Source organism: Cherax quadricarinatus, chromosome 16 (genome assembly GCF_038502225.1).
Source record: "Cherax quadricarinatus isolate ZL_2023a chromosome 16, ASM3850222v1, whole genome shotgun sequence".
Lineage (NCBI taxonomy): Eukaryota > Metazoa > Arthropoda > Malacostraca > Decapoda > Parastacidae > Cherax > Cherax quadricarinatus.
The window spans coordinates 24651886-24679871 of record NC_091307.1 but is presented as its reverse complement, the minus strand read 5'-3'; the positions used below and the strand labels follow the sequence as shown (position 1 = coordinate 24679871).

Below are 27986 nucleotides of genomic sequence, written 5' to 3'. Positions count from 1 at the left end.
TTAAATGCTTTGCTTCTTCTATAAGTTTTATTGACTCAATTAGCAGTAGTTACTATTTTTTGACTACACAACAGTACACAATACATAGTAACTTTGCAGCGCAGTCTACAACTAGAATCTAATGGTATTTATGTTTTATGTGAATTTAAAATGAATGAAAAACCATTTGTTCACAATTAAATTTTTATAGTACAAAATCTTTAATACAAATACAAGGTACTGAATATACAAAATATATATTATATGGGACACCACAGGCTAGTTACAATGACAAGTCACCTGGCTAGCAGTTAGTAATTGCAAAAATAGTTACTGTACTAGATTACCAACTATACTTTCACAGTTGACAGTAAATTAGTTTTGGTGCAAGCATTACCAATAGTATTTACCATCTGTCAATTTGTTTATAAATACAGTAACCCACTATTTTGCCAATGTATTTTCCAAGTACCTAGATTTGTTTTCTAATGTCAAAAACCCCGTATTTCTAGTCGATGCTCCACCTAAAAATTTATATGAACATTTTTAGAAGTTTGTAAATGTGTGATGCACTAAATATAAATTTCAGTCTACAAACCAAACAGTTCTAGATTTTAATTCAAGCCTTCAAACTGGCAAGTTCTTATTTGTACAGGTCACAGCAATTTTGTACTGAAAGCTAAAGAAATGTTCACAAGCTAACTAATCAGGTGGGTATTTGTTCTAATGGTGAAACAAAACCTTTCATGTTTATCTATTCTTCTGCCTATGTGTACATGTGATTTGAATTCTTAACCATTTACAATAAGAAAGCTCTAAAGCTAAATATAATAAGCTTTGTTAAAACTAAAACCACAGCACTTGAGTTTCAAAATTAAAGTCGAGTAACCTTCCTACTTTAAATTACTAGCCATGGACTCTTGTACCTTTTATTTGTATCCCCCAAAGGAATGTTTGGAGCTGGTGAAGTGTTGCTTTGTTGTGCAAATTTATAAAAAGAAACATACTTAATACTAAGTACTTCAAATTATTAGTCTGAATTTATTCCATGGTAATGTTTACTTATTTAAATAATGCTGTCAAAACAAATTTTAAGAACATCTGAAACAGCTGAGCACCTACAGCGCTTTCAACAGTACCCTGTTCGGCATAGCTTCAAAAGCATAAAAATACTGTTAGGACATGGTGGCTAAATTTCACACCAAATTTTGAAAGCAGGAGGCATAGTAGGTATAATATGGAATAAATTTAAAGAACTAATATACTAGTGTATCTCACCACACTAACAGCCTGGCTAGACTAGGCTGCAGGGGCATATCCTCAACAATGTTAAACTTTAAATCTGATCAGGTACACTTTTGTAAACAAAACATTTCCTGTTGATACCATGTTGACTGGGTTAGAGAGCTGTCAAAACTAAAGTTCAGAATATTCAAGCACAAAAAATTAACCATCCTCAATATAAACAAATTGAAACTATCAAGACTAAAACCACAAAGGGAAATGGGGAAGCAAGGAGTGCCAATGTCTAGACAGTACATGGGGAAACATCCTCTCAAATTTAGGCACTAGGTAAAAGTAAGCTTCCAGAGAAATATTTTCTTAAGCAAAATTGTCCAAATAACTGAAGGCACAACCAATCCAAGAGCTAACACATTCAAGAAACTAATACATATGAAATTTAATGCTTACGAAGTGATGAAAAGTAAAAGCATCAACTTTTTTTGAAAAAGATTTATTAAAGATATAGTATGAAAATAATGTGACAGGAATAGGAAGAATTCATTGGACTGAACAACTAAATCTAGTGTCAGTGCCAAATGTGTTTGGTCCCTACAGACTTAACTTTCAGGAATAACCCCCCTTCAAGCACTAATGCATTACACTGAAAAATATTTCCTTATAAATGCACTTAAAGAATAACTACATAGATGTCTTCAGCAACCACACATCACCATAAAATTAATCAAAACTGCCTAGATCAGCAGATGACTGGTTAGAGAAATTTATTGGGGCTTTTTTTTATTTTTTTTTTTTTTATCAAATTAACACTTAGACAAATCACATCCTGGGCTTGCATTTGAATTTCAATCCAGATAGAGCAAATAAGGCAAAATGAATTTACTTCTACATACTTTAGGTAACTTAGAATGAAAAGCCACCATCAGGCATGTTCGTAGCAGACGTAAAATCATAGGCTTGCCCATTTGTTGTGCTGCTTATACCATTTGTTTCTTCCTCAGCAAAATAAGTCTCAATAATACTTAAAGCCTTCTTGTAGACTGCCTCATTTTCATGGCTCTGAAGTTCTTCAATTTTATCAAGCCCACCACATTCTTCTATCATTTGGCCAACACGGTCTACTTCACTTATTTTCTCTGCAGTCTGAAAGTAAGTGATTATATTTTCAATAAAAAATTTATTGACTTTCAAAGCAGATGTTGAAAATATTAAGGCTACAGCATAAATTAAAAACTCATAGCCCACAATTAGTGGGTTACTTTAATTTGTCCAACCACAGTACTGTAGCTTTCATAAATACAGTAGGGCCCCACTTATTCGGCAGGTTAGGTTCCAGGCTACTGCCGGGAAAGCAGACTGGCAGAAAGCCATTTTTGCTACCTGGCATATAAATGCCAGGTAACAAGTTTATACTAACATATTACATTAGCAATAGAACTAGGCATTAAGAACAATAAAAAGTAAAAACACACACAGTACATCCATTATTTACCTTAAAATATTTGTAGTCTTCATGTAGGGTGCAAGGTGAGTAATTTGTAGGAAGTCAGGTTTGGGAGGTATGGTAACCAGCCAGGTCAGCCCACCCCCACCCACACCTAATACTACATTTAAAGCTCCCCAGAGCGATAAAATATATGCACAGTACATTCAGTAATTACCTTAAAATATTTGTAGTCTTTATGTAGGATGAGAAGCGAGTTTTATAGAAATCAGGTTTGGGAAATATGGGTATTCTGCAGACGCTGCCCTCCCCACCCCACCCACACGTAATGTAAACAAACCAGACGAATGCATCTGGTTTTCGTCACTACATTGTGTACAAGTTGTCTCCATGTTGATACAGTAGAATAAAGAAATCACCCCCAGTCTTGTGTAACTTTTTAGAAGAAATGACGCCTTGAGTGAAGGCATACTTAGGTACAGGTATACGTATAATTATCAGGCATCATAATGTAGGTATGTAGTCTGCCTGGGCTACATACCTACACCCCCCCACCCCCACACACAACCCCACACACACAACCCCACACACACACACACACACAACCCCACACACACACACACACAACCCCACACACACACACACACAACCCCCCACACACACACCCCACAACCCCCCAACACACACACACAACCCCCCCACACACACACACAACCCCCCCACACACACACACAACCCCCCACACACCCACACAACCCACCCTCTCCCCCACACACACACAACCCCCCCACACACACACAACCCCCCCACACACACACACACAACCCCACACACACACAACCCCCCCACACACAACCCCTCACATACACACAACTCCTCCACACACACACACAACCCCACACACACACAACCCCCCACACACACACACACACCCCACACACACACACACACACACACACACACCACACACACACACAACCCCACACACACACACAACCCCACACACACACACAACCCCACACACACACACAACCCCACACACACACACAACCCCACACACACACACAACCCCACACACACACACAACCCCACACACACACACAACCCCACACACACACACAACCCCACACACACACACAACCCCACACACACACACAACCCCACACACACACACAACCCCACACACACACACAACCCCACACACACACACACACACACACACACACAACCCCACACACACACACACACCCCACACACACACACACAACCCCACACACACACACACAACCCCACACACACACACAAAACCCCACACACACACAACCCCACACACACGCACAACCCCACACACACACACAACCCCACACACACACACACAACCCCACACACACACACACAACCCCCACACACACACACAACCCCACACACACACACACAACCCCACACACACACAACCCCACACACACACACACACAACCCCACACACACACACACACAACCCCACACACACACACACACAACCCCACACACACACACACACAACCCCCACACACACACACACACAACCCCCACACACACACACACACAACCCCCACACACACACACACAACCCCCACACACACACACACACAACCCCACACACACACACACACACAACAACCCACACACACACACACACACAACACCCCACACACACACACACACAACCCCACACACACACACACACACAACCCCACACACACACACACACACAACCCCACACACACACACACACACAACCCCACACACACACACACACAACCCCACACACACACACACAACCCCACACACACACACACAACCCCACACACACACACAACCCCACCACACACACACACCACCCAACCCCACACACACAACCCCACCACACACACACCCCACCACACACACGCACACACACACACACACACACCCACAACACACACACAACCACACCACACACACACACAACCCCACCACACACACACACAACCCCACCACACACAACCCCACACACACACACCCCCACACACACCCACCGCCACCCACACACAACCCCACACACACACAACCCCACACACACACAACCCCACACACACACAACCCCACACACACACAACCCCACACACACACAACCCCACACACACACAACCCCACACACACACAACCCCACACACACACAACCCCACACACACACAACCCCACACACACACAACCCCACACACACACAACCCCACACACACACAACCCCACACACACACAACCCCACACACACACAACCCCACACACACACAACCCCACACACACACAACCCCACACACACACAACCCCACACACACACAACCCCACACACACACCCACCCACACACCAACATTGAAACTACAGACCTGGCCAGATTTTTTTCTAACTCCCACCTTCTCAAAACAGTTAAGGGATCCACACCCCTTATTAAAATTGCTTGATTAGGAATTACTTTATACTCAAAATTCAATTTCTTCTCGAAACATAAAATAGTGCTTCAAAACCCTCCAGATTAGTGTCACTTAAATTTTCTTCAAGGCTCAAATGAAATGCATTAAAACGTTCTAAAATAGCTTATTTTTAAAGAAAATAAGCCAGCAAGTGTTAAAAAACTACTAGCGACTATAAATATTTGTAACCAAACAAGATTGCAAGGTTTGAAGGGTAATTAACTAAGCCCACAGTGAAACTTAATAGAAGTAAAATAAAACTGCATAAAAGCAAAGCTTGCTTACTTGGAGGATGTTTAAGATGCCATCCAAAACTACCATAATAGTCTTGGCATCTTTGGCAGCAAGCAGGTTGCAAAATGGAGTGAGGACACCTTGGCTTACAAGTTCAACAATCTGTTCTGTTGACCCTCCAGATGTGAAGTTTGTTACTGCCCATGCAGCTTCTTTCTGGGCCTTGAAGTCACCCTGCATATTGTATGTAATCTTAATGTGTGTTTTTTTTTTTTCAAGATTAAAACTATTTCTTGTCATTAAAATCATTTATGAAGGTTTCGTCAATGTCCTCAGAATGTGAACATCAATAATTTAATCATTTATAATAAGCAACATTCAATTTATGCCCAAGTTAAGTCTTGGTCAAAGAAATTAATTTTCTAAAGCACAAATAATTAAACAAAAGTATAATGGTATATCCAAGTAAGTAGAATTAATAGGAAAGTCCTAACACCCTCTGCATTATGAAAAATGACACCTAAACTGTCGTATCCGTGTGCCTCTGGCAAGTGAGAGCAATGGGAATTTTTTTGGTGGCCACCTTCCACCTTGCCTCAGTGGGAGATGCCCAGCATATGAAGAAATTCAAGGCTCAAGCTAAAATAAAATTTAGCTTAAATAAATGCTACCAGTAAAGAAATTGTACTGTACAAATCCCCCCAACTCAAGTTCCCAGATTTTTGTACTTCAATGACATTACTGAAAAGGCCTCCTTTAAATGTGATTTGCAATATCTTATTTCCTTGGCATAATCCTTTATTTGAAAGCTATTTTTTTTTTCCAATTACCAGACAAATACTAAGTAAATATTTGCTACACGTCTATATTAAAGAAGGAGAAATATTTAAGACTGCCTCAAACCCTAAGTCCAAGTTAAATTTTAATATTCAATTCTAAATTTGCAGAAGCTAAAATTTATGAAACTGGGGATTAACACTAATATTAAAACTAGTGCATCCATCTGTATCAGTATGTATCTGCAAAACATTCATGCTTACAAAAAATTCTCACCTTATCCAAGACTTGACAGATGGGTGGTAGTAGTCCACAGTCTATAACTGCCTGTATCTGCTCTGCATTACCTGCCGTAATGTTTGAGATCGTCCAAGCAGCTTCTTTCACAATATTGCTACGGTGATGTCTCAACAATTTTGGGAATACTGGTAAAGTTCCAGCATTTATTACAACATCAGTCTGGAAAATGTACATTATAAACATGACATTGGGACATCCAACAGGTGAGAGCATGTTAAGAGAAGACTGGAGGCAAATGGTTAGACAAAGGTGTAGTAGTGATTGAGGTAACATTTACAAGGATTCAGGTAAACCAGTTAGCCGGACCAGTCCTGGACGTGGAGTATTGGCTTCACTCAACCCTCTAACCAATATACTAGTACGTACCATTTTCCATACCCACAAATCTGCCACCTGCCAATATTTTCGACCTCAGTACAACTTTGATCTTCCATTTATTCATGCATTTGAATAAAAGGCCAGCAGGGTCCACACAATGTATCATGGTTAACTTCTCAGGGGATGACTACATACTAGTATGCCTCAATAGCAAAAGTAAAGGAACCACGAGCTGTTGTTCCACCACTAGCTTCACTACCAGCAAGCAAGGTGTGCAAGTGGCTCAATGACTTATGCATTCCAAATTTATTGCAACTTCATGATACAAACAGCGGAATTCAGCCACAAAGCACTAGGTATATAACCAAGGATACACCAATAGTCAAACTGAATAATTCTTATGTTGAGGATTATACAACTGTCCCTCATTTTTCGTAAGCATCAAAAGCCTTAATTTTCGAATATCTTAACTCTCTTTTCGTCAAAACTGACTCGAATCTTCATTTGACTGTCATTCGTCCCAGACATGTACGCATGCATATAGCGACCCCACACTATTCCCAGCCAGGGTGCCATTGTTTATCAGCAAGTGAGGACGATCCCACAAGTTTTATACTATACATTTCATAATATTCCATTCGCTTTGGTGCTTGCAACTGCTAAATAAGCCACCATGGCTCCAAAGAAAGCTAGTGCCAGCCCTTTGGTAAAGAATGTGAAAACACTAATTCAAGAAAGTTTGTAGAAAAATACAAGTGGTGGTGGTACAGGGTGGCTGTGATGGTAGTAGAGGGTGCCTTCAGTGATTCTACTAACTCATCTAATGTCGTTGGAGTTTTAGAGGGCTACAGAAAACACCACCACCTCAGATGCAACCTTCATTATGGATGGCTTATGCTCTCAGTGGCCCTTGTACACCCAACACCAGTCGTGACGTATATAACGACTTAATTTATTCATTCTATAGTACATGTCATGTTTGTTAATATTGTTCAAGTCAGTTTAATTGATATTAGTCATTCTCCAACAAACTTGCCTCCCCTCTCTGCCATACACCAAGTTTTCAATGAAAGTGATGTTAAATGTTCATTCATACATTTTGTTAGTGCTTTACATTTGTCATTCCTTTCTGCATGTAAATTTATATTAAAGGACTTTATACCTTGAGTCCTTATAGAGGGGATTCCCCCTCCAAACAACCTCTCTTCCCTCCTCCCTGTCTTCCATCCATCAACAGCCTTCAACAAATGCAAGTGCCGTGCTGAATGTTCATTTTTTGTGCATGTAAATGTAAGGAAAAAAATTATTGTTGATACTCCTGGGTGTCTGGAACGAATCAATTGTATTTACATTACGTATTTTTATATAGCTGGACTAGCACCTCTGCAAAAACAGTGATTATGTGTGAGCGAGGTGAAAGTGTTTAATGAAAGCATTTTTTTTTTCTTTTTGGGTCACCCTGCCGACTTTAAAAAATTTATGGGGAAAATGGGGTTTCGCAAATCCTGTTTCGATAATAGTCACACTGGAACAGATTATGAAAACAAAGGGACCACCGTACTCTAAAATAATTGTATTTATTACAATTATTAATTACACAAGTCTGATTTTTTTTTTTTTTCAAGCTATCCTACAGTTACAGGGTTAACCCTTTCAGGGTCCGTGCCGTAGATCTACGGCTTTATGTTCAGGGTCCAAACCATAGATCTATGCCATGAGCTCAGCTCTCACTGATAAGCTGTGAGTGGTAAATTTGGGCCTAGATATGAGAGAATATATCTATGTGGTATGTGTGCACCACAAAAATTCCTGCAGCACACAGTGTATGAGAAAAAACAGTGATTTTCGATTAAAACAGCGATTCTGTAGTGTTTTTTCGTATGTTTTGTAGTTATATTTGCGATTTCTTGGTCTCATTTGATAGAATGGAAGACATATTACAGAAATAGAGATGATTTTGATTGGTTTTAACACTGGAAATAGCTTGAACTTAGCTCAAAGTAGCGGAAATGTTAAATTTTTGCCGATGTTCAAGAGTAAACAAACAACCTACACTTCTAATACATGCCAGCTGGCGAGTAATATACATTCACAAATGTGACATATACAATTATTACAATATTGCGTAACAGTATATCTTCTATTTCTTGGTTTGAATAAAAATTCAAATAAAAAATCAAAATGGAATTCATTTGTAAAGCCTCAAAACGTAACTAATGAACAGAGGAAATGTTAGTTTAGTGCCAGGAATACCTACATTGTTTATTCTGGACCCTATTTTGAAATTTAAATGTTTTGAACTGTTAAATTGGGCAAATTACTAATTTCCGATCACTATTTTGTAGTTGAAACAGTTGACTTGGCTGATTTCTTGTGCTCAATCAATAGAATAGAAGTAATACTAGTGAAATAGCTAAGAATTTGTTTGACTGGAATAATGTAATTGGCCTAAAATGGGAGTCAAAGTCGGCAAAATCGCCGATTCATAAATATCGTTGACATCAAAATTCACAAGCATAATTTCGTCAATTTTCCATCAAATTTCGTACTTTTATTACCTTCAGAAAAAGATTCTCTACCATTTCATAAGAAAAAAGTTTATGAACATTCTTGGACCCTGGTGTGCACTTTGAAATTTGGCCTCTGGACTCTGAAAGGGTTAAGGAGGGGGTAGAGATCTCATTTTTTAATTGAAGTATCTGCACACCACCCGCAAGTGAAATTATGAAATGGTTGAGAATCATTCAAGGTAAGTAAAATTTTATTGAAAATTTGCAGAATAATGCAGGTGCAGTTAGCAGGCTGGATGCAATTTACATTGATTTCACCTAAGGAGTCTTATTTTAAGCCAGGGCTGTTTGATTTCTTACCCATTAGAAAGCTTTCTATTCTATCAGTTGAGCACAAGCTGCCCATTCATCTATCAAAGCTACCAAATATAGTGCACAATTTGACAATCTGGCCACTATTCAAAAAATGTAAAATTTTATAACAGTCCAAATAAACACAGGCATTCCAGCCACAAACATTCTCTTCATTATCACATCCTCAGGCCTCTCCAATAATACACACTCCATTTTGGATTCCTCAAACAAAATTTGAAGTTTTACCCTATTACCCTGATAAAATACAATGAATATTTCATGGTATCCCAATAATTTAAGCAAACGAGTAAAGACCCATAAACCAAAACGGGTATAGTAGAGCCTAATCAATCCAAGAAAATCGAGAAATCTATTTCTACTAGACTCCTGAAATCAACCAACATTATCTCGAGCATGTTTTCCAGGCTATTAATTGATACCAAGAAAGCAATAAAGCCATGAAAACCATCCTAGAAAAAAAAAAAAACCAAGTCACCATTTTAATCCTCCATTTCAATCGTATATATACGTCTTATGAGCCAATGTGTGACGCATATAGTACTCAAATTCTAGCGACTTCAAATCAAGCAGGAGAAAGCTGGTAGGCCCATGTGAGAATGGGTCTGCGTGGTCAGTGTGCACAGTATAAAATCCTACAGCAAGCATTGCATAATGAGGAAAAAACCTCAGACCGTGTTTTTGGATTAAAACTTCGACCGAGGTATATTTTCGTATAGTTTGTGGTTATATTCTTGTTAGTCACATTTGATAGACTGGAAAATATATTATAGAAATGGAGGTGATTATGATTGGTTTTACTATGAAAAGGACCTTGAAATGGAGCTCAAAGTAGGGAAAATATTTGATTTTTGCTGACGTTCAAGAGTAAAACAAATGGACATTTATTGGACAACTAGCCATTTAATATGCAGTCATGAATGGGTTGACAAGATTACAATATTGCAGTAGTCTGCATAACATTAAATCTTCTATTTTTATTTTAATGAAAATAAAAAATATAAAGTAGGAGTAATATCAGAGAGAGGCCTGGAGACATGACTGATGAACAAAGAAAATGTTATTTTTGAGCCAGTAATGTCTGCATTGTTCATTCTGGACCCTATTTTGAAATTTGCATTAGTTTCTAATTTGTGTGAAATTGGCCAAATTGCCAATTTCTGACCACTTTTTTGGGTAGATGAAATTGGTAAATGGCAGTTTCTTGTACTCAATCTATAGGACAAATGGAGTTCTAAAGAAATAGCTACAAGTTTGGTCGACTGGAACAATGGAATTAGTCAAAAATAGGACTCAGTGGGCGAAATCACCGATTCGTAAATATCACCGAGGTCACTAACTTCGTGGTTGCGTAATTCCGCAAGTTTTCCATCAAATTTCATGCTTTTGGTGTCGTTACCATTGGGAAAAGATTATCACTTCCTAAGTTTTTTTTTTTTTTAATATTTTGCAATACCAGAAGATGCCTCAGGATTTGGGGTTGCAACAGTCAAAGGGTTAAACCTATCAGATTTGCTTCTCCCATTATGCATCATGTATAAGCAGGATATTTTTTTTCTTATACCAGGCAATTACCACACTGATCCTACATCTAGGCCAAAATTTACTGCCCAGCTAATACAAGCCAAGCTCAAAACATTACTTGAACAATACTGCCATCAATTAAGTAGATCTATGCAGCTATCTACAATTATACTAACTTGCAAAATTATTATTACAACCATCAGCATTCATTACCACCCATATTGAGCTGTGTGTAATGGTAGAAAGTTGAGAATATAGATACAAGAAAGATGATGAGGGTATCAAATGATTTGATAAAGAAAATTTAAATATTTCACTGGAGGGAGGGAGAATGGAAGAAATGAATGTTCTCATATTTGGGAGATGACTTAACATATGGGTTTATGAAAGATGAGGTAAACCAGAATTCATGAAGGAAAAAAAGGCAAGTGGTGTGTTGAGGTATCTGGAGGCAGAACGTTATCCATGGAGGCAAAGAAGGGAATGCACAAGAGTACGTATAGCGGTATCAACACTACGATGAGTGTGAAGAATGGGTTGTAAATGCTGCAGCAAGGAAGCAGTGGATATGTCTAAGGGCAATGTAGTGTAAATATTATGCAGAGAATTCGTAGTGTGGAAATTAGGAGTTACTAAAAGTATTAGAGGGCTAAAGAGCTGTTGAGGTGGTTTTGATCATTTAGAGAATGGAACAAAGAACGACAGCATATAAATCTATCGGGGAAGCAATGCTAGGTAGGAGTCATCCCCAAAAAGGTTGGAGGGAGGGGGTAAAGGAGGTCCTGTGGGAGAGGGGCTTGGACTTCCAGCAAGCATGTGTGAGCGTGTTAGATGGGAGTGAATGGAGATGAATGGTTTTTGGGACCTGACAAGCTGTTGGAGTATGAGCAGGGTTATATTTTGTGAAGGGATTCAGGGAAACCAGTTAGCCAGACTAGTCCTGGAAATGGGAAGTACAATGCCTGCACTTTAAAGGAGGGGTTTGGGATATTGACAGTTTGGAGGGACTTCTAAACTAGTATCTGAGCACCTTTGCAAAGACTGATTATGTATGAGTGATGGTGAAAGTGATGAATGATAGTACTTTTCTTTTTTGGGTCACCCTGCCTTGGTGGGAAACAACCAATGTGTTAAAAAATATCTTCATTCCAAATTCTGAATATTCATGCAAAACCGTCTTCAAACAACTTCAACAGCCTCCAGCCTCTTCCTCGCTAAATTTTTTTTCTTCAAACCCACATAACTGTTGATACCAGTATCATCATCTTGCCTTCCTACAGGTCTCCACAAATGCCTCAAACCCATTCTTCTTGTCCCCTATTCCATGGTTCACCACCTCAGCTTTTGACAAGAAAGCACACTAGAAAACCTAAATTATTCCCTCAAGACTCAAGAACACCTATCCATCAAATTAAAAAAAAAAAAAAAAAAAAAAGGTAGCCATGATATTTAGTTTATGAAGGATGAGGTTAACCATAGAACTGATGAAGGAAAAAAAAGGCAAGATGTGCTTCAAGGTATATGTGGAGACATCTAATGGAGGCAAAGAAAAGTGTATGAAAGTAGTGGTGTCAACTTTTATATGGGTGTGAAGCTTGGACAGTAAATGCAGCGAAGAGGCAGTTGGAGGCAGCGGAGATGTTCCGTCTAAGGGCAATGTGTGGTCTAAATATTATGAAGAAAATTCAAAGTGTGGAAATTAGGAGGTGTGGAGTTAATAAAAGTATTAGTCAGAGGGGTTGTTGAAGTGGTTGGTCATTTAGAGAATGGATCAAAGTAGAATGACATGGAGAGCGTATAAATCTGTAGGGGAAGGAAGGGTGGGTGGGGGTTGCCCTGGAAAAGGTTGGAGGGAGGGGGTAAATGAGATTTTGTGGACGAGGGGCTTGGACTGCCAGTGTGCGTGAGCGTGTTAGATAGTGAATGGAGACAAATGGTATTTGGGTCCTGATGATCTGTTGGAGTGTGAGCAGGGTAATATTTAGTGAAGGGATTCAGGGAAACTGGTTATTTTTACATAGCCGACTCGAGTCCTGGAAATGGGAAGCACAATGCCTGCACTTCGGAGGGGTTTGGGATATTGGCAGTTTGGAATGATATGTTGTGATTCTTTATACATGTGTGCTTCTAAACTGTTGTGTTCAGAGCACCTCTGCAAAAACAGTGATTATGTGCAAGTGAAGTGAAAGTGTTGAATGATTGAAAGTATTTTCCTTTTGGAGATTTTTTTTTTTCTTTTTGGGTCACCCTGCCTTGGTGGGAGACTGCCGACGTAAAAAAGAAATAGTGTATATATATATATATAAAGCTTACTTGAGTATCATTGCCAGTAACAATATTTCCAATTGCTCTTAATGCAGGAGTTACAATTGGTAGGTCATCACAATTCAGCAGCTCCACAAGGCGAGGAACAACTCCAGCATCAACAACTTCCTGGATTTTCTCATTTGTTCCATCAGTTAAGTATGACAATGCCCAACAAGCATCAGCTGAAAAGTCAGAAAGAGCACCATGATCTTTAAAAACTATACAAACAGGAACATTGTCAAAAGTCAACTTTCACAAGTTTTTCACAACAGTTTCAAATATAAACTTTGTAAACCTGCCCCTTAACCTACTACACTTACTAGGCAAGGCAGAGTAATGCTCATTTTTCTATTAAAACGAGGGAAGATGTATTGGTAAGCATACCGTGTTTATTGAAGCATCTGAAAACAAAATATTACCCACGGAGGTAAAAAGGTTATGTATCAGTACATATACCAACACCCGTGTGTGAAGAATGTTGTAGCAAGAAGACTGGGAGCAGAGGAGATGTCATGCCTGAAGGTAATGTCACGTGGGGTTCAAAACGGACTGGGAAAAGAACTTACGTAAGATGTTAAGTACGTATATTAGACGGAATATGGGGAGCACCAAAGCCTGACCTGCCCTCTCTCCTGTCTATACTTCAACTGCCCTCGAGTTGTGCCTAGGGGCGAGTGGCCTTCAAAACATACCAGGTCAGTGGTAACAGTCGGTGAATAACTGTCTGATTCATGCAGACAGTCATTACTGACACTGGTACTACCGAGAGCTCAGCGACTAACACATGGCATCCCGACATACAGCTAATACAAACTAGAGACAGCAGGCGTACAGCCTGGGGCTGATTCTATACAATGTCCAAGTACACAACAATTGAACATTATAACAGACAATAGGAGAATATTGGGATGGAAGCCTCATAGAATGAGGCTCAATATTGGGATTATACAATAAAAGTGATAAAAAAAAAAGTTGATCAATCAATCTGTATTCGTGTGATCTATGGATTCTGAGGAAGGAATATATACAAAAGTGTTTAACAGAAAAGTCAGACTTGGTGCACTCAAATCCAGATTTAAATCTCAGAATTCGGAGAGAAGGTGAAAAAAAATTCTTGAATATTAATAAGTTGATATGGTGAGTGGAATTCAAAACATACTAGGTCAGCAGTAACAGTCAGTGAATCACACAGATGGTTAGCGAGTCATTACTACTGACTGGTACCGGTAACTACCGAGAACTGGTACTGTGTGTGGTGTTAATATCATGCAGAGAATTCATAGTCTGGAGTTTAGGAAGGGAGGGGGTACTGAGATTACAATACAATGAACTGAAGAGGGGTTACCAAGGTGGACTGAACAAGAATGGAGAAAAATGGGATGATTTACAGGGTGTGCAAATCTACAGTAGGAAAGGTGGGGGGGTAGTGGTCATCTTAGGGTAGATGGAGGGAAGGGGTAAATGAGGTTTTTAATACAACAGGCTTGAACATCCAATAGGCACATGTAAAAGTGTTAAGAGTGGAGGAAACTGATTTTACATGCTGTTGGCATGAGCAAGGTAACATTTATGAAGGGATTCTGAGAAATCAGTTAGTTGAACTTAAGTCCTAGAGATGGGAGTAGTGCCTGCAGTTTTGAACTGTAGTATGGCATGCCTCTGGCAAGTGACAGATTGAAGAGTTTATGTTACCTTACCTCAATGTGAAAAAGCAGTCAATATAAAAAAATTAGCTCATTTGTTTGGTAGAAGTTGGTCAAGAACCAGATTTTCTATTTACTATACATTTTTATGGTTGAATAAATAAATTCCTTAGTTTTTAACCAAATGCACTCACTGACCACACTGTACACAGCTCTTGGCTATTTGGAATGAACTTAACCACAGAGTTAATAGTTGAAAATATCATGACTACATTTTCACTGCTTGCCATCAGGATGGGATGGGCCTACATGGCTAGCTGGTACAGCTGGTTGCATCACCCATTACTCTTGTTTTCACTATCACCTTGCTTCATCTCTGTATATTAACCATGGAATGAAAAGAATGATAGTAACACTGGAGGCATTACAAGGGGTGGGGTGTAAGAGACAGGCATCATATTAGCTATGCCATTTTCTATGAAAAGAATAGATGGTTATCATACTTACATCAAAAACTTTAGTTTGTTTATTTAGGTTTCAGGTACATTAAAAAATTACGTGGTCTTATAGAACATGTAGGCACAAAGTAGATTATGCAGTTTTAACCTTGGATAGCCTATTCAAATCAACACTTACAAGTTTGAGGGTCTAAACCTCACTAGGCCTAGTAGGACAACATGAACCCCCTCCACACATCTCTAGAGTAACAAACTTAAAATGTAAATTATAAAGAATAATGACAACTAAAAATTTACTCTAGTAATGCACGACACCCCCCCCCCCACTGCATCATGTTTTCAGGTATAGCTCGGTTTTCCTGGAGCCTACCCAATGTGAATAGCTGTCTACTGCACATCTTTTTGGACCCCACCACTAAAAAAATGTATACAAGTAACTGTGGTGTGAATATAATGCAGAGAATTCGTATTATAATCAAAGGGGAAGCACTAAACCCGTAGGATTATACAGTGCCTATGGGGGGATGGAAGGCATTCAGGCTTAATTCAGGGAACTGGAGCACAGATCCAATTCCCTAGATCAAGAGCCCCTCACCAGCGTCAAGGAGCCTTCCTTGAGGGGAGAGAATTCGTAGTTTGGAAGTTAGGAGGAGGTGCGGGATTACCAAAACTGTTGTCCAGAGGGCTGAGGAAGGGTTGTTGAGGTGGTTCTGACATGTAGAGAGAATGGAGCAAAACAGAATGACTTCAAGAGTATCAGTCTGTAGTGGAAGGAAGGTGGGGTAGGGATCGGCCTAGAAAAAGTTGGAGGGAGGGGGTAAAGGAGGTTTTGTGTGTGAGGGGCTTGGACTTCCAGCAGGCATGCATGAGTGTGTTTGATAGTGAATGGAGACAAATGGTTTTTAATACTTGACGTGCTGTTGGAGTGTGAGCAAAGCAACATTTATGAAGGGGTTCAGGGAAACCATCAGGCCGGACTTGAGTCCTGGAGATGGGAAGTACAGTGCCTGCACTCTGAAGGAGGGGTGTTAATGTTGCAGTTTAAAAACTGTAGTGTAAAGCACCCTTCTGGCAAGACAGTGATGGAGTGAATGAGGGTGAAAGTTTTTTTTTTCGGGCCACCCTGCCTTGGTGGGAATCGGCCAGTGTGTTAATAAAAAAAAATAACTGGTTAAATTTCATGGGAGCTTACCTTGAACTTCTTTATCAGGATGGCAAATTAAGTGACTCAAAGCAGGTAAACATTGCTTTACGACTTCAAAAGGTGGCGAAGGATTCTTGTTCCGGCACAGGTTGCTTAACGTCCATGTTACATTACGTAAGAACGAGTGCTGTGGATAAATGTCCAATAAGATTTAAATACGAGGAAGTGCCCCACAAACTACACAACATCGACAAAAATTAAATTCACAGTAAACACCTACCCAATCTCACTGCCTCTACCCAATACTATTACAGTAGCATTAGAGAAAATTTAATAATTTACCTCTGTTTCTGGTTTGATAAGTTCAAGAAGGGGTTTCACAATGCCAGCTTTAATAACAAAGTCTCTTAGATCAGGTCCATCACCAGCAATATTTCCCAATGCCCAGACAGCCTGCTCAGCTACATTAGTATGCGGCGATCTCAGTAGCTTAACGAAGGAGATAACTGCACCAGAGCCTGAAAATAAAATTTTGTACTTGCTCTCCTGTTAAGTATTTTTTTTTTTGCTCTGCAACATTTGGGAAGGAGAGGAAAAGAAATATAACAAGGCAATGATATACCTCTGATAAATTTTTAAGTACTCCCAGAGCTCAGCCTTGAGCCAGGCTAAGTCTAGTGCTGGCCTAGTCAACCAGTGTTGCTGCTGGTGACCAGCTACCCCACATCCCTCAGCCTGGTTGATCTGGCACCTGGTGAAGATATTTGTCCAGTTTCCTCTAAGACTTTACACTTGTCCAGCAGTGTTTGATATCTTCTAGCAAGATGCTGAATAGTATGGGGGCCATGGAAATTTATACAGCAATCCCTTATTGTGCCCACTGCATCCCTACTTTTCACAGTTATTTTGCACCTTCCATATCCCTCACTCCAGTATGTTATGCAGTGCACAGATTTGGGACAAGGTCCTCAAGTACTTTCCAGGTATATCCTGCATCTCACTCCGCTTCATTTAAGACTAAGGTGCTCCCAGTAATTTAAATGTTTATTGGTTTTATGCAGGCTGTAAATGATTTTGTTCCAGCTGATATTTTTCCTGACCTGAACAGAGCCATGAACAGCAATATTCCAAATGAGGGAACAGATTTGATGCATCACCACTGGCATCATTTCCCTTGTTTTGAAGGTTCTCATTACCCATCCCCATCATTCTCTTGGCTGCTGTAACCATCTTAATTTATTCTCTGAAGCATCAGCTGACAAATTTTCCCAGTTTTTCACATTCCTCTCATTCTATGACTATCCTCTTCATTCTTTCCATACTCCATACTTAAGCAGCAGGAAATATCACCACTAAATATTTTCTCCACTGCCCACTGGAAAACAGTTTACATCTTCCTGCAACTTTTTCAGCATCTTCTACCAAAGAAACTAATGCTTATTTTATCACCTGCAAATGATATAAAACCGACTTGTGGTTTTTATCAATGTCTTCTGAGGATAAATGGCAGAGGTGCCAGGACAATGCCTTGGGATATTGCTTTTTAACCTCACTGATGCTGGATTTTGCTGTTTATTATGTACTTAGTGTAATGTTAGGAACCAAAAAATCTATCTGCGTAATTTCCTCGATTCCTATGGCCCTAAATTTGTGTACACGGCTCATGACTGCATTTGTCAAGCTTCACAAAATCTGTATTACACATCTGCAGTTTGGTTGTCTTCCAATGTTCTGCAATTTTAGTCAGTGGTTCAGCAGCTGTGACGGGCATAATCGCCCCACTAAAACCATGCTGGTTAGAGTTATGCAGGTTGAGCTGTTCTAGGAAATTTGTAATCTAACTCGTATTATGTGGGAAGTTAGGGCTAGTGGTCTAATTTTTGGCAAGTGCTCTACTACCTCCCTTATGCATAGGAGCTATGTGTGCACTAAGTTGTCTGGTATTTTACCTAAATCTATGCTTTCTCCAAAGAATACCGAGGACTCGTGCTAGTGGTACTCTGCACATTTTATTAATAGAGCATTCCATGAATCTGGTCCATGTGCTGAGTGGACATAACTAGAGGGCATTCAGAAGGTCAATGCCCTCACAGCCCAGTCCATGTTTTCAATTTCTTTGAAATTCTAGGGGATTAGTATTAATGTTAGTTGGTGTGTACTCCAAAGAAAAAATCTCCATTGGCCTGAACATGTTTAACCAACTTCCATTCTACCCACTGCCTTACTTCACATCCATACATGAATTACCCACAGACAAGCTTATGACTAATACCGAGCCTTTAATTCATTACAACCACCTCTTCCTTACTCCATTCCAGGTTGAGCTTTTTTACCCTTACCTCAAAGGTATATATACATACCTATTTCAAAGCAACAAATAACTGCAGAGAACTAACTTGGTTAGCACATGCTGCCACAAACTTAATAGTCTATAGTTGCCTGGTAACAAGGGAGAACCTGTGATGAAGTTTCCAGTATTTTCCTGGAACCACAAGCTCCAACTTAACGGACAGAAGCCCAGACTAAATATTTTAAGCCTCAACTGGTCACAATTGTAAATTACCTGCTACAGCATGAGTTTGCTGAGAGGTGCCAGAAGCAATGTTGGTCAGTGCCCAGGCTGCTTCAAACTGCAAAGCCGGGCTGTACAAGAAAAATGAGATTTAAAACAAAATAAAAGTGAAATATAAAAATTTAGGTTAGTTTATAGTCAGATGCACACTATAATCATTAATGACAAAAAGACTACTGTGAACCACCACATCCAACACAGAACGTGCAAGATTGGGTAAAACAGAGCACTTTAATATCCTCAGATGACGCGCATGTGCAAGTTACTCATCATACTATACGTTTCTGAAATATTCATGAAGTTTTAAACCCATGGAGGGAAGGGGGCATCTGTAGCACCTGGCCAATAGGCTCCCCCCCCCCCCATTCAGATTTGATACAAGCTACTTACTTGTCTGCTCTCTCCAGGAATTGTACAAGAGGATTCACCATTCCAGCTTCTATAATAGCATCTATGGGAGGGTTGCGTTCACGAGAAAGCATCTTTCTTGCTGCTTGTGTAGCAATGACCTGCCTACTGCTATCTGTACTAATAATGCCATTTATGATTTCTTCCAGGCTCATCACAGGACCCTACAAATACCAAAAATTACATGCATTACACATAAAAATAACAACTTAGGCCACTGCCCAGTCTACCTGGTTAGGCCAATACTATACTCCTAAAAGAATATTAATTAGTACATTTAGCTTATCAACCGTATGTGCGCAACACCAGTATGGAACCTGCACCTTAAAAAAAAAAAGTGTAGAAGAGCAAGGCTTCTTCCAGAGATAAGGGGTATGAGCTACAAGAGGCTATTGGAATTTGAAGACAAAGGACAAAAGACATTCAAAGCTTTCAGGAATTAATAGGGTGGACATTAACAAGCCATGTGAAAAACTGGTACTTGGGTACTGCTGAGTGACACGAGCCACAGGGATGTCAGAAGTACATCTCAGTGGTTAAGTGAAATTATCTAAATTGGTCAAGGCAGGCTCCTTACAATTTTAATAGAAATGATGGGGCCAATAAGGAAAGGAGGGAGTGCCAAGCTGAGAAATGGGGACAGGATTAACCCTAAAACCACAAATAGGTAAGCACACTGATATTAATTTATCAAAATTAAGAGTTAACACCATTATAATCATTGGGGAGCACTAAACCCATAGGATTGTCTCAAGGAACTCATCTCTAGTGAAGGGGTGGTGGCCCATACAGTACATAGTATTATACAAGACTACCAGGATCTAGAGTGATAGGCATTTATAAGAATATCCCCATTTCAAATACATGGGAAGTTAGGGGATCAATTCAAGAATGGTTGTAAAGGAGGGAAGGAAAAGGGAGGTTCTGAGTGCCAGGGGGCTTTTGACAATAGGCTTGTACTCTTAAATGTACTTGCCTATTGGTGGTTGCTGGGGTTGAGTCTTGGCTCCTGCCTCTCAACTTGCCTGTGAATGTTTAAGTGGAGGAAAGGGCTTTAAGATTTTACATTCTGTTGGAGCGAGCAAGGTAACATTTATGAAAGGATTCAGGGAAACCAGTTAGCAGGATTAGTCCTGGAGGAAGTACAGTGGAACCTCAAATATCGAACTTAATCCATTCCAGGAGCTAGTTCTAAATTCGAGGAGTCTGAAGAGCAAAGCAATATTTCCCATAAGAAATAATGGAAATGCAATTAATCCATTCCAGAAATGGGGAAAAAAAAATTTATGGAGAAATTATAGTTTTACATACAACAAATAGTGTTCAATTGTGTATTAATAAATTTAAATAAACAAAATAACATTTTTAATCTTTATTGAAGATTGGTGATGGCATCTGGAAGATAGGGAGGAGAGGGAGGTGGGGTTAGTGTTTGGAATGAGAATCCCCCTCCTGTCTACAGTCCCGTTAGTCTCAAAATAACTGTCCACAGTCCTCTGTACATCCTGGCAAGCTCAAGTCTTGCACCACTCATACTTTATTTCCTTCACGTCTATGGCGTTTCTCACTTTCTTTACCACAGGGGTACCACTAGCAAGTTTCTTTGGGCCCATGGTAGCTTATTTCACAGTCCCACAGGCACTAAACACAAGCACTAAAATGTTTAAATGAGAGCGCAGGTTAGTGGTCACTCGGACAACTAAACCCGACTGGCTCACGGCGCCTGCGTGGGGACACGGACAGAGCGGGCTGCCGGACAGGTCCGGTACCTGGATGTTCGAAAAAAGGGGCTAGTTCGATAATAGGGACAAAGTTGGTTCGAAAAAAGCATTCCATTTTCGAAAAGTTCAATAAGTGATACGTTCAAAATTTGAGGTTCCACTGTACAGTGCCTGCACTGGTATGGAAATGCTGCTGTTCAGAGTGTTACCATAGCTGTGATGTCTATGCTTCTGGCCAGAAAGTGAATGACCAGTTTTCTCTTTTGGTCAATCCTACCTTGATAGGAAAAATCCAACATGTTAAAAGAAATTAGCCCTGTTCCTCATTTTAACTTAAGATATGGAAACATACAGCAAATGGCCAATTCAGTCCTATCACTGGACACACAGATACTGTATTATATCACAAGCAGCTGTTTATTATAGGGAATGCTACACCTGTATGGATTATACAGCACCTGGGGGAGAGGGGGAGGGGAAGACATGGAAGGCATTCAGGCTTAATTCTGGGAAATGGAGCACATATCCAATTACAGAGATGAGAGTCCTTCACCAGCATCACCCTTGAGGGGCAAGTATCTGTAAAGGGCAAGACCTGTATACTGGAATTTGATACAAAACTACAAGTCATTATTTTAAATCTTATGCAAATATTCATTCAGAAGGGATCTAACAAATGCATGCATACTTACTGAATATTCCTTTTATGCATGTAGAGCACTCTTATTGGTAGAGATTAGACAATAGCCATAATCTTGTGGCTAAATTAATGCTTCAGTTTTTAAACCATGTATACCAGTTGACTATTTGCTAAAACATGTCCTACCTCAGCAAAACAGTAAAATTTGTTAATTTAAAAAATTTAAACAAAGTTCTAGGTATAGAAATTAAAAATACAGTTTTCCCTTTTTTAAACTTGCCTACATTATAACCCAGATTCATTGAGTGATAAATGACCTAAAGGGAGAAGCCAGGTTCACGGGGTCAACTTCTTTATTTTTCAACCGATTACGTTCATTTTTGGTGTACTATTAGAAGCTTATATAAAACCTCCTGTGCTGAAGTTTCAATCATATCGGCCAAAAAGTAAATGAAATATGCAAAATTTACAAAAAATGCATTTGGCAGGGGAGTCCTACTCAGTGGTACTTGGAAAAGTGGTTTTGACACTTGCTGCTGGTAGAACACCTAATTCCATCACTGTAAGTGTACCAATTCTAAAATAAACCTTATCTTCATGCTAAAAAAAAATAAGTTTAATAACTTTTTTTGTCATATTAGAAGATGTCAGTCTTGTTGCCCACATAAATCTAAAAATATTTGGGATAGTTCAGAAAGGTACACTCTACCTTGTAAAGCAATCATTCTCCTATGTTTGTGAAAATCAAGTCAATTCAATCATAAATAAAGATGGTTTCCCCCTAAATAGGTAAATAACTTACTTTCGAGATATAGGCCGAAGCGCGCGGCACCCCAGGTGCCCAGGAAATATTTTTTTTCCCCCGAAAAATTCGCTTTATTTTACACTTTTTCCGCGACCTACGAGTGTTTATTACAGTCAACCATTGTAAATCCGTTTTCTCTCATCACTGATGAGAGAGGGCGGACCCTCTCTTCACCTTCAGGGGAAATATCGATAGAAATTTTTTCCTCGGAGCATCATATTATGCTATATATTATTTAAGGTGTACTTTTTATGTTTATATGCTATTATTATATTGCATTATATCATAATAGATCAATTGTGATAGATAAATAAGCCTTATAATTGATATTAGCGTGGGTATGGAATATTTTGTTGGCTGGAGGTGTCGGCCATTTTGGGTACTATACCCAGGGTACGTGATTGGTTACTTGATCATATTAGCTCCGCCCACTCTGGCATGATCTCAGATGGTGAATTTGTATTATATTAGACAAAGATATAAGAAAACGATAAAAATAACACGGGGGGGGAAAAACGTAAACAAAGCCGAGTCAGCGCTTCTTACGCAATATGACGCGTCAGCACTGTCACCATGCCTGTTATAAATGGCTGTAATTCCTTTTAGAAACATCGTACAAGGATAATAATTATACCAGAGTGTAGCCAGAAAGTTCAGCTATTTTTTGGTAACAACTCCATTTTCATATTTTTCCGATTTTTTTTTTTTGCTCCGCGCGCGTGAACCTGACCGCTCCCAAAATATTACAGGTCGAGTAAACAACTTGAGCAGCAGGATAGTTAAGCACAATTTCCAACAAATTCCTTTGCTGCAGGCCAGCAAATCACTTCATACATTCCTTCAAACAATTATCCACCATCAAGTACCTTACTATACAGACCCAGATACCCTCATTACAGTGATTAACTGTCTTGAGTTAGAAACTAAGCAAGGAGTGAGGAAGAATCCAGCTATTGCTTACAACTACCCATTTCTACTGCACCATTACTATACTGTAGCTAACAATGTACTATTTGCAGGCAAAAACATTACAGGAGTAAAATAATGAGTAGTGTCAAATTACTATACATGAAATTATGGCATCCAATTCTAAATTGTTTGGAAAATAAGATGTCCTAAACATCCAAGCAAAAAAAATGGGAAAGCCTCCTTAAAATCTACAACCTTTAATGCCATAAACTACTCAAATTGAGAAAATATACTGTACCGTAGTATTATGTTCCTGAAGAGGAGAAGTTGGATCATCTAGAGAGACATTTCTTCTTTTCAAAAGCTGGTCATCTTTTTTAGCCTTGCGTAACTCAATGCTGGTTTCCTGCCGTCGTCTGCGCATCTCCTGTGGCAATTTAAGATGAAGTACATTACCAAAGGTGAAATTCTAAAAGTAAAACTGGATAATATATTCTCAGCTTTGCTATGTTCAAGTAGCAGATGAACACTTACCTCCATGTCTTTACCAGCATTTTTAAAGCTCTTCATGCGGCTTGGGCCGGGGCTGTTTTCACGGGCAACAGCCGGGGCTGGCATTCTGCTGGAGGCCTCCAGGCTAGCGATTTACACAACTTTCTGGTTTATTTTAAGAGCGAGGGCCTCCCGCAATCCAATTATTAAAGGGACGAGTTTTTCTTTATAAAATCTACTTTGGGTACCTGCAAGAAAATTTTGGGTAAGGAACTGTACAGCTAAATTTAAAACAATGAAAATTTAAATACCTATATCTGTCAGTGCCTGGCATTATTTTTGGCTAAGATGCAAGACTCAAATGAATTTAGGTAAAATGGAGAACAAGGGACAGATTGAAAGTCTGGTAATTGGTCTTTCAATTAAATTAGCAAACCAGACCTAGCAATAGGTGGCAAACCACTTTAAATAGTTTGCAGTATGTATAAGTTTGCACATTTTAGCATTAGGACCAGCAATGTCCTTTGAACAATACTGACAATACTAAGAAATTTGTGTAAACATTTCAATAGGCCTACCTTACTATATAGGCCCTAATCTTCCAGTCATTCTGTAGAGTAAGCCTGCTAATACTACTCAGTCCCCCCTTGGAGCATATCTGTTGTGGGCCTAGTTTTCGCTCATATCCACCCAAGGGCACTGCCTCATGTTAGATAAACTCTGCAATACCCCAGCCTTCCAGACAAGTTCCCCTCCCGGACTGGTTTCGGCACACCTCACACTGCCCACTATGAACCCCTTTATTCCAATAAAGACAGCTAGCCAATGCCTGTATATCTACACTACCCGACAAGCAACTAGATCAACCCAAAAGGCAGACGAAACAATTCCACAGGTTAACCCCCTTTCTAAGTTTTAAGCAAAGCGCACTTAAACGTGCTGCAAGCTGGAAATTTTGGTCTAGATATGAAAGAATGAGTGTTTAATCATTCCTGGTTTTCAGAAATAGAGACCTGGAGAGTCATTAATGAACAGAGGATAGGTTGCTTTAGTTTCTGGAGTACACCTAAAGGGGGTTTCACAGGGACAACACCCCCACGGCCCAATCTGATCAGGCCTCAAGGTCCATCAGAGCCTGATCAACCAGGCTGTTGCCCAACACTTGTGTCATGCTAGTGCCACCCCTGCTTTTCATTGGGGGAATGTTGCATAGCCTGCTTAGTCTTACTTTTATAGGGAGTGATTTTCATGTGCAAGTTTGGTACTAATCCCTCTAGGATTCTCCATCTCATAGTGCATCTCTCCTGCCTGCATTCTAGGGAGTACAGGTTGAGTAACTTCCAGCATTCCCATTAGAACATAAGAACGAAGGAACACTGCAGCAGGCCTACTGGCCCATGCGAGGCAGGTCCAAGTCTCCTACCGGCTTAAGCCAATGCACCCAACCTAGTCAGGTCAGGTCATTGACTTAAGGGAGGAACACAGCAACCGACCTGGTAGCACAAGCTATCAGGTCCAACTCGCACCCACCCACATCCACTCGTGTATTTATCCAACCTATTTTTAAAGCTACACAACGTTCTGGCCTCTATAACTGTACTTGGGAGTTTGTTCCACTCATCTACACGAGGTTTTATCACAGTTATGCATGCCATGAAGGTTCTATGTCCATTTTCTAGGTCAGCAGTTTATTTGGGGTTCTGTTCTAGTTTAATGGGCTGTTTCTTGGATTCACAAACAGAATGGAAGGCATCCTAGCAAAATTTGGTTGAACTAAGCAACAGAACTGGTTTAAAATAGAACCACAAAAATCACTGATGCATAAATGGTATCTGGAACAACTTTGCACCTGCATAATTCAGCAAGTTTGCCACTGAATGTTGCATTTTAGGTTTTTACCATCAAAAAATATTTTCTACTTCAGTTAAATCCAGACAGAACTTAACTTAAAAGAGCTCCAACAGTAAAAGTCCTCAGGTTGTACTATGTATTTCTGGTTCTCATTGAGAATACACTTCAGTTCTGGTCTCCATATTACACAAGGGACAAATGCAATGGAAAGTAGTCATGAAAGATAAGGGTATGCACGGCTAAACTTTTCTTCAGTAAATGCAAATGCATGTACATTTACATTAAAGGACATTTGTTCCCATATATTTAACCTGTTTTTAAAATAACAGGTTATATAAATACACAAGTGGGTGTGGGCGAGTGAGTTGGGCCTTACTAGCCTGTGCTAGTGGGTCTGATGCCATGGTCCTTAAGTGGCTGTGACCTGACCTGACTAGGTCCAGTCACTGGCTTAAGCCAGTGGGAAACTTGGACCTGCCTCACATAGGCCAGTATGCCTGTTACAGTATTCCTTATGTTGAAATGCGTAACCAGAGCAGGACTACAATCTACTCGTTATATAGATTTATAAAGGATATAGAAAAACACTAGCTTGGCAGCAGCTTTGGGCGAGTGGATCAAACTCCAAACAAAAGTACTTTGGGTAGCTTAAAGTTGAACAGGTAATTTGTATAGCATGGGTCAGTAGGCCTGTAGCAGTGCAATCTACCTCAGTCCTGCCAGGAAATATTGGGAAGGACAGGCAACAGTAGTAGGTAAAGACACGTACAAAACTAGTATATTGTGAAAACTCGACTAGCAGCCAGGACGTGCCCCTAAGTTTATTTAAATTACACACAAGTAAAATTATAGTGTAAATTACCCAGGATAACCCCAAAATAAAAGTCAGCCATAAGAATAAGAAAGTGACGCCCATTGGGGTCATTTTAATATCTTAATTCTTAAGTTAAAAAAATAAGAAAAAAAAATAATCCAAATACCAATATAACTTAAACAAGAAATAATTACTGTAGATATATGTAGTTTGTACGTACCTTTAAAAAAAAAAATTCCACCAAGAATCCAATACTTATAACCGTCAAATGTTTCTAGGAGTAAAAACCCGCTCAGTATTAGTATAACAACCTCAGCGAGGATATTAAGACGGGTAGTTTAGTAATTAAGGTGTCCACCAGCACACAACTGACCGTCTCCACCCATGCCATCCATGCCATAAGACACTGCCATACTGACTTCTCTTCACTCTGGCCACTCAAAACACCCACAAATAAACTTAAAAACTACACAAGTACAGTTTGGAAACCAAGTTGCCCATGGTAATGTTGAGAGTCAGCCGCCACACTCACGTACAACAATTCCCTCCCAGGGTACACTAGGCGCCATTCCTCACGCACATGGCAATCGCATGTCAACCTTAATTTCCACCGCCTAGGCAGTGCCACACTCCTCTTGCCGCACAAGCAGAAGGTCCGGGTGGCACTTCAAGTTGCGTAAATAGGTGGAGAGGCAACTTACCTGGAGAGAACAGGTGGAGTTCTTTGTGTGGTGTGGAGCGCCAGAGTGAGACACACCGCTGCTGCTGCTGTTGCTGTTGCTGCTGCACCTCCACGCTCATTGGTCCATTCAAATCCACCTCCCACTTACCCTTTACTCTCAAACACACTTAATTAATTTCCTGCCCTCCCAAAATATGCTTGAAATAAAGATTAACACTGCCTTTTCTCGGAAAAATTACTCTGGGATGTTTTCGTGCTTACAGAGCATGGAAAAAAATTATGGAAACCATAGACTTAATTTGTAAACGAAAAAGCTGGCCTCTGATTGGTGGAGAATTTAAATGTCCGCT

The 27986-nt window shown here is 39.8% G+C and overlaps 1 protein-coding gene across 1 annotated transcript; it reads right to left on the bottom strand.

The window, feature by feature from the left end:
• Positions 1-8: 8 nt before the first annotated feature.
• Pen (karyopherin subunit alpha) lies at positions 9-27792 on the bottom strand. The gene is made up of 11 exons (XM_053776904.2): positions 27656-27792; positions 24332-24537; positions 24096-24224; positions 19705-19886; positions 19306-19385; positions 17085-17260; positions 16791-16929; positions 13504-13679; positions 6443-6625; positions 5441-5623; positions 9-2364 (listed from the first exon to the last, which is right to left on the bottom strand). The coding sequence occupies exons 2-11, from the start codon at positions 24413-24415 to the stop codon at positions 2125-2127; spliced, it is 1572 nt and encodes a 523-aa protein (XP_053632879.2). The 5' UTR covers positions 24416-24537; positions 27656-27792; the 3' UTR covers positions 9-2124.
• Positions 27793-27986: the final 194 nt, after the last annotated feature.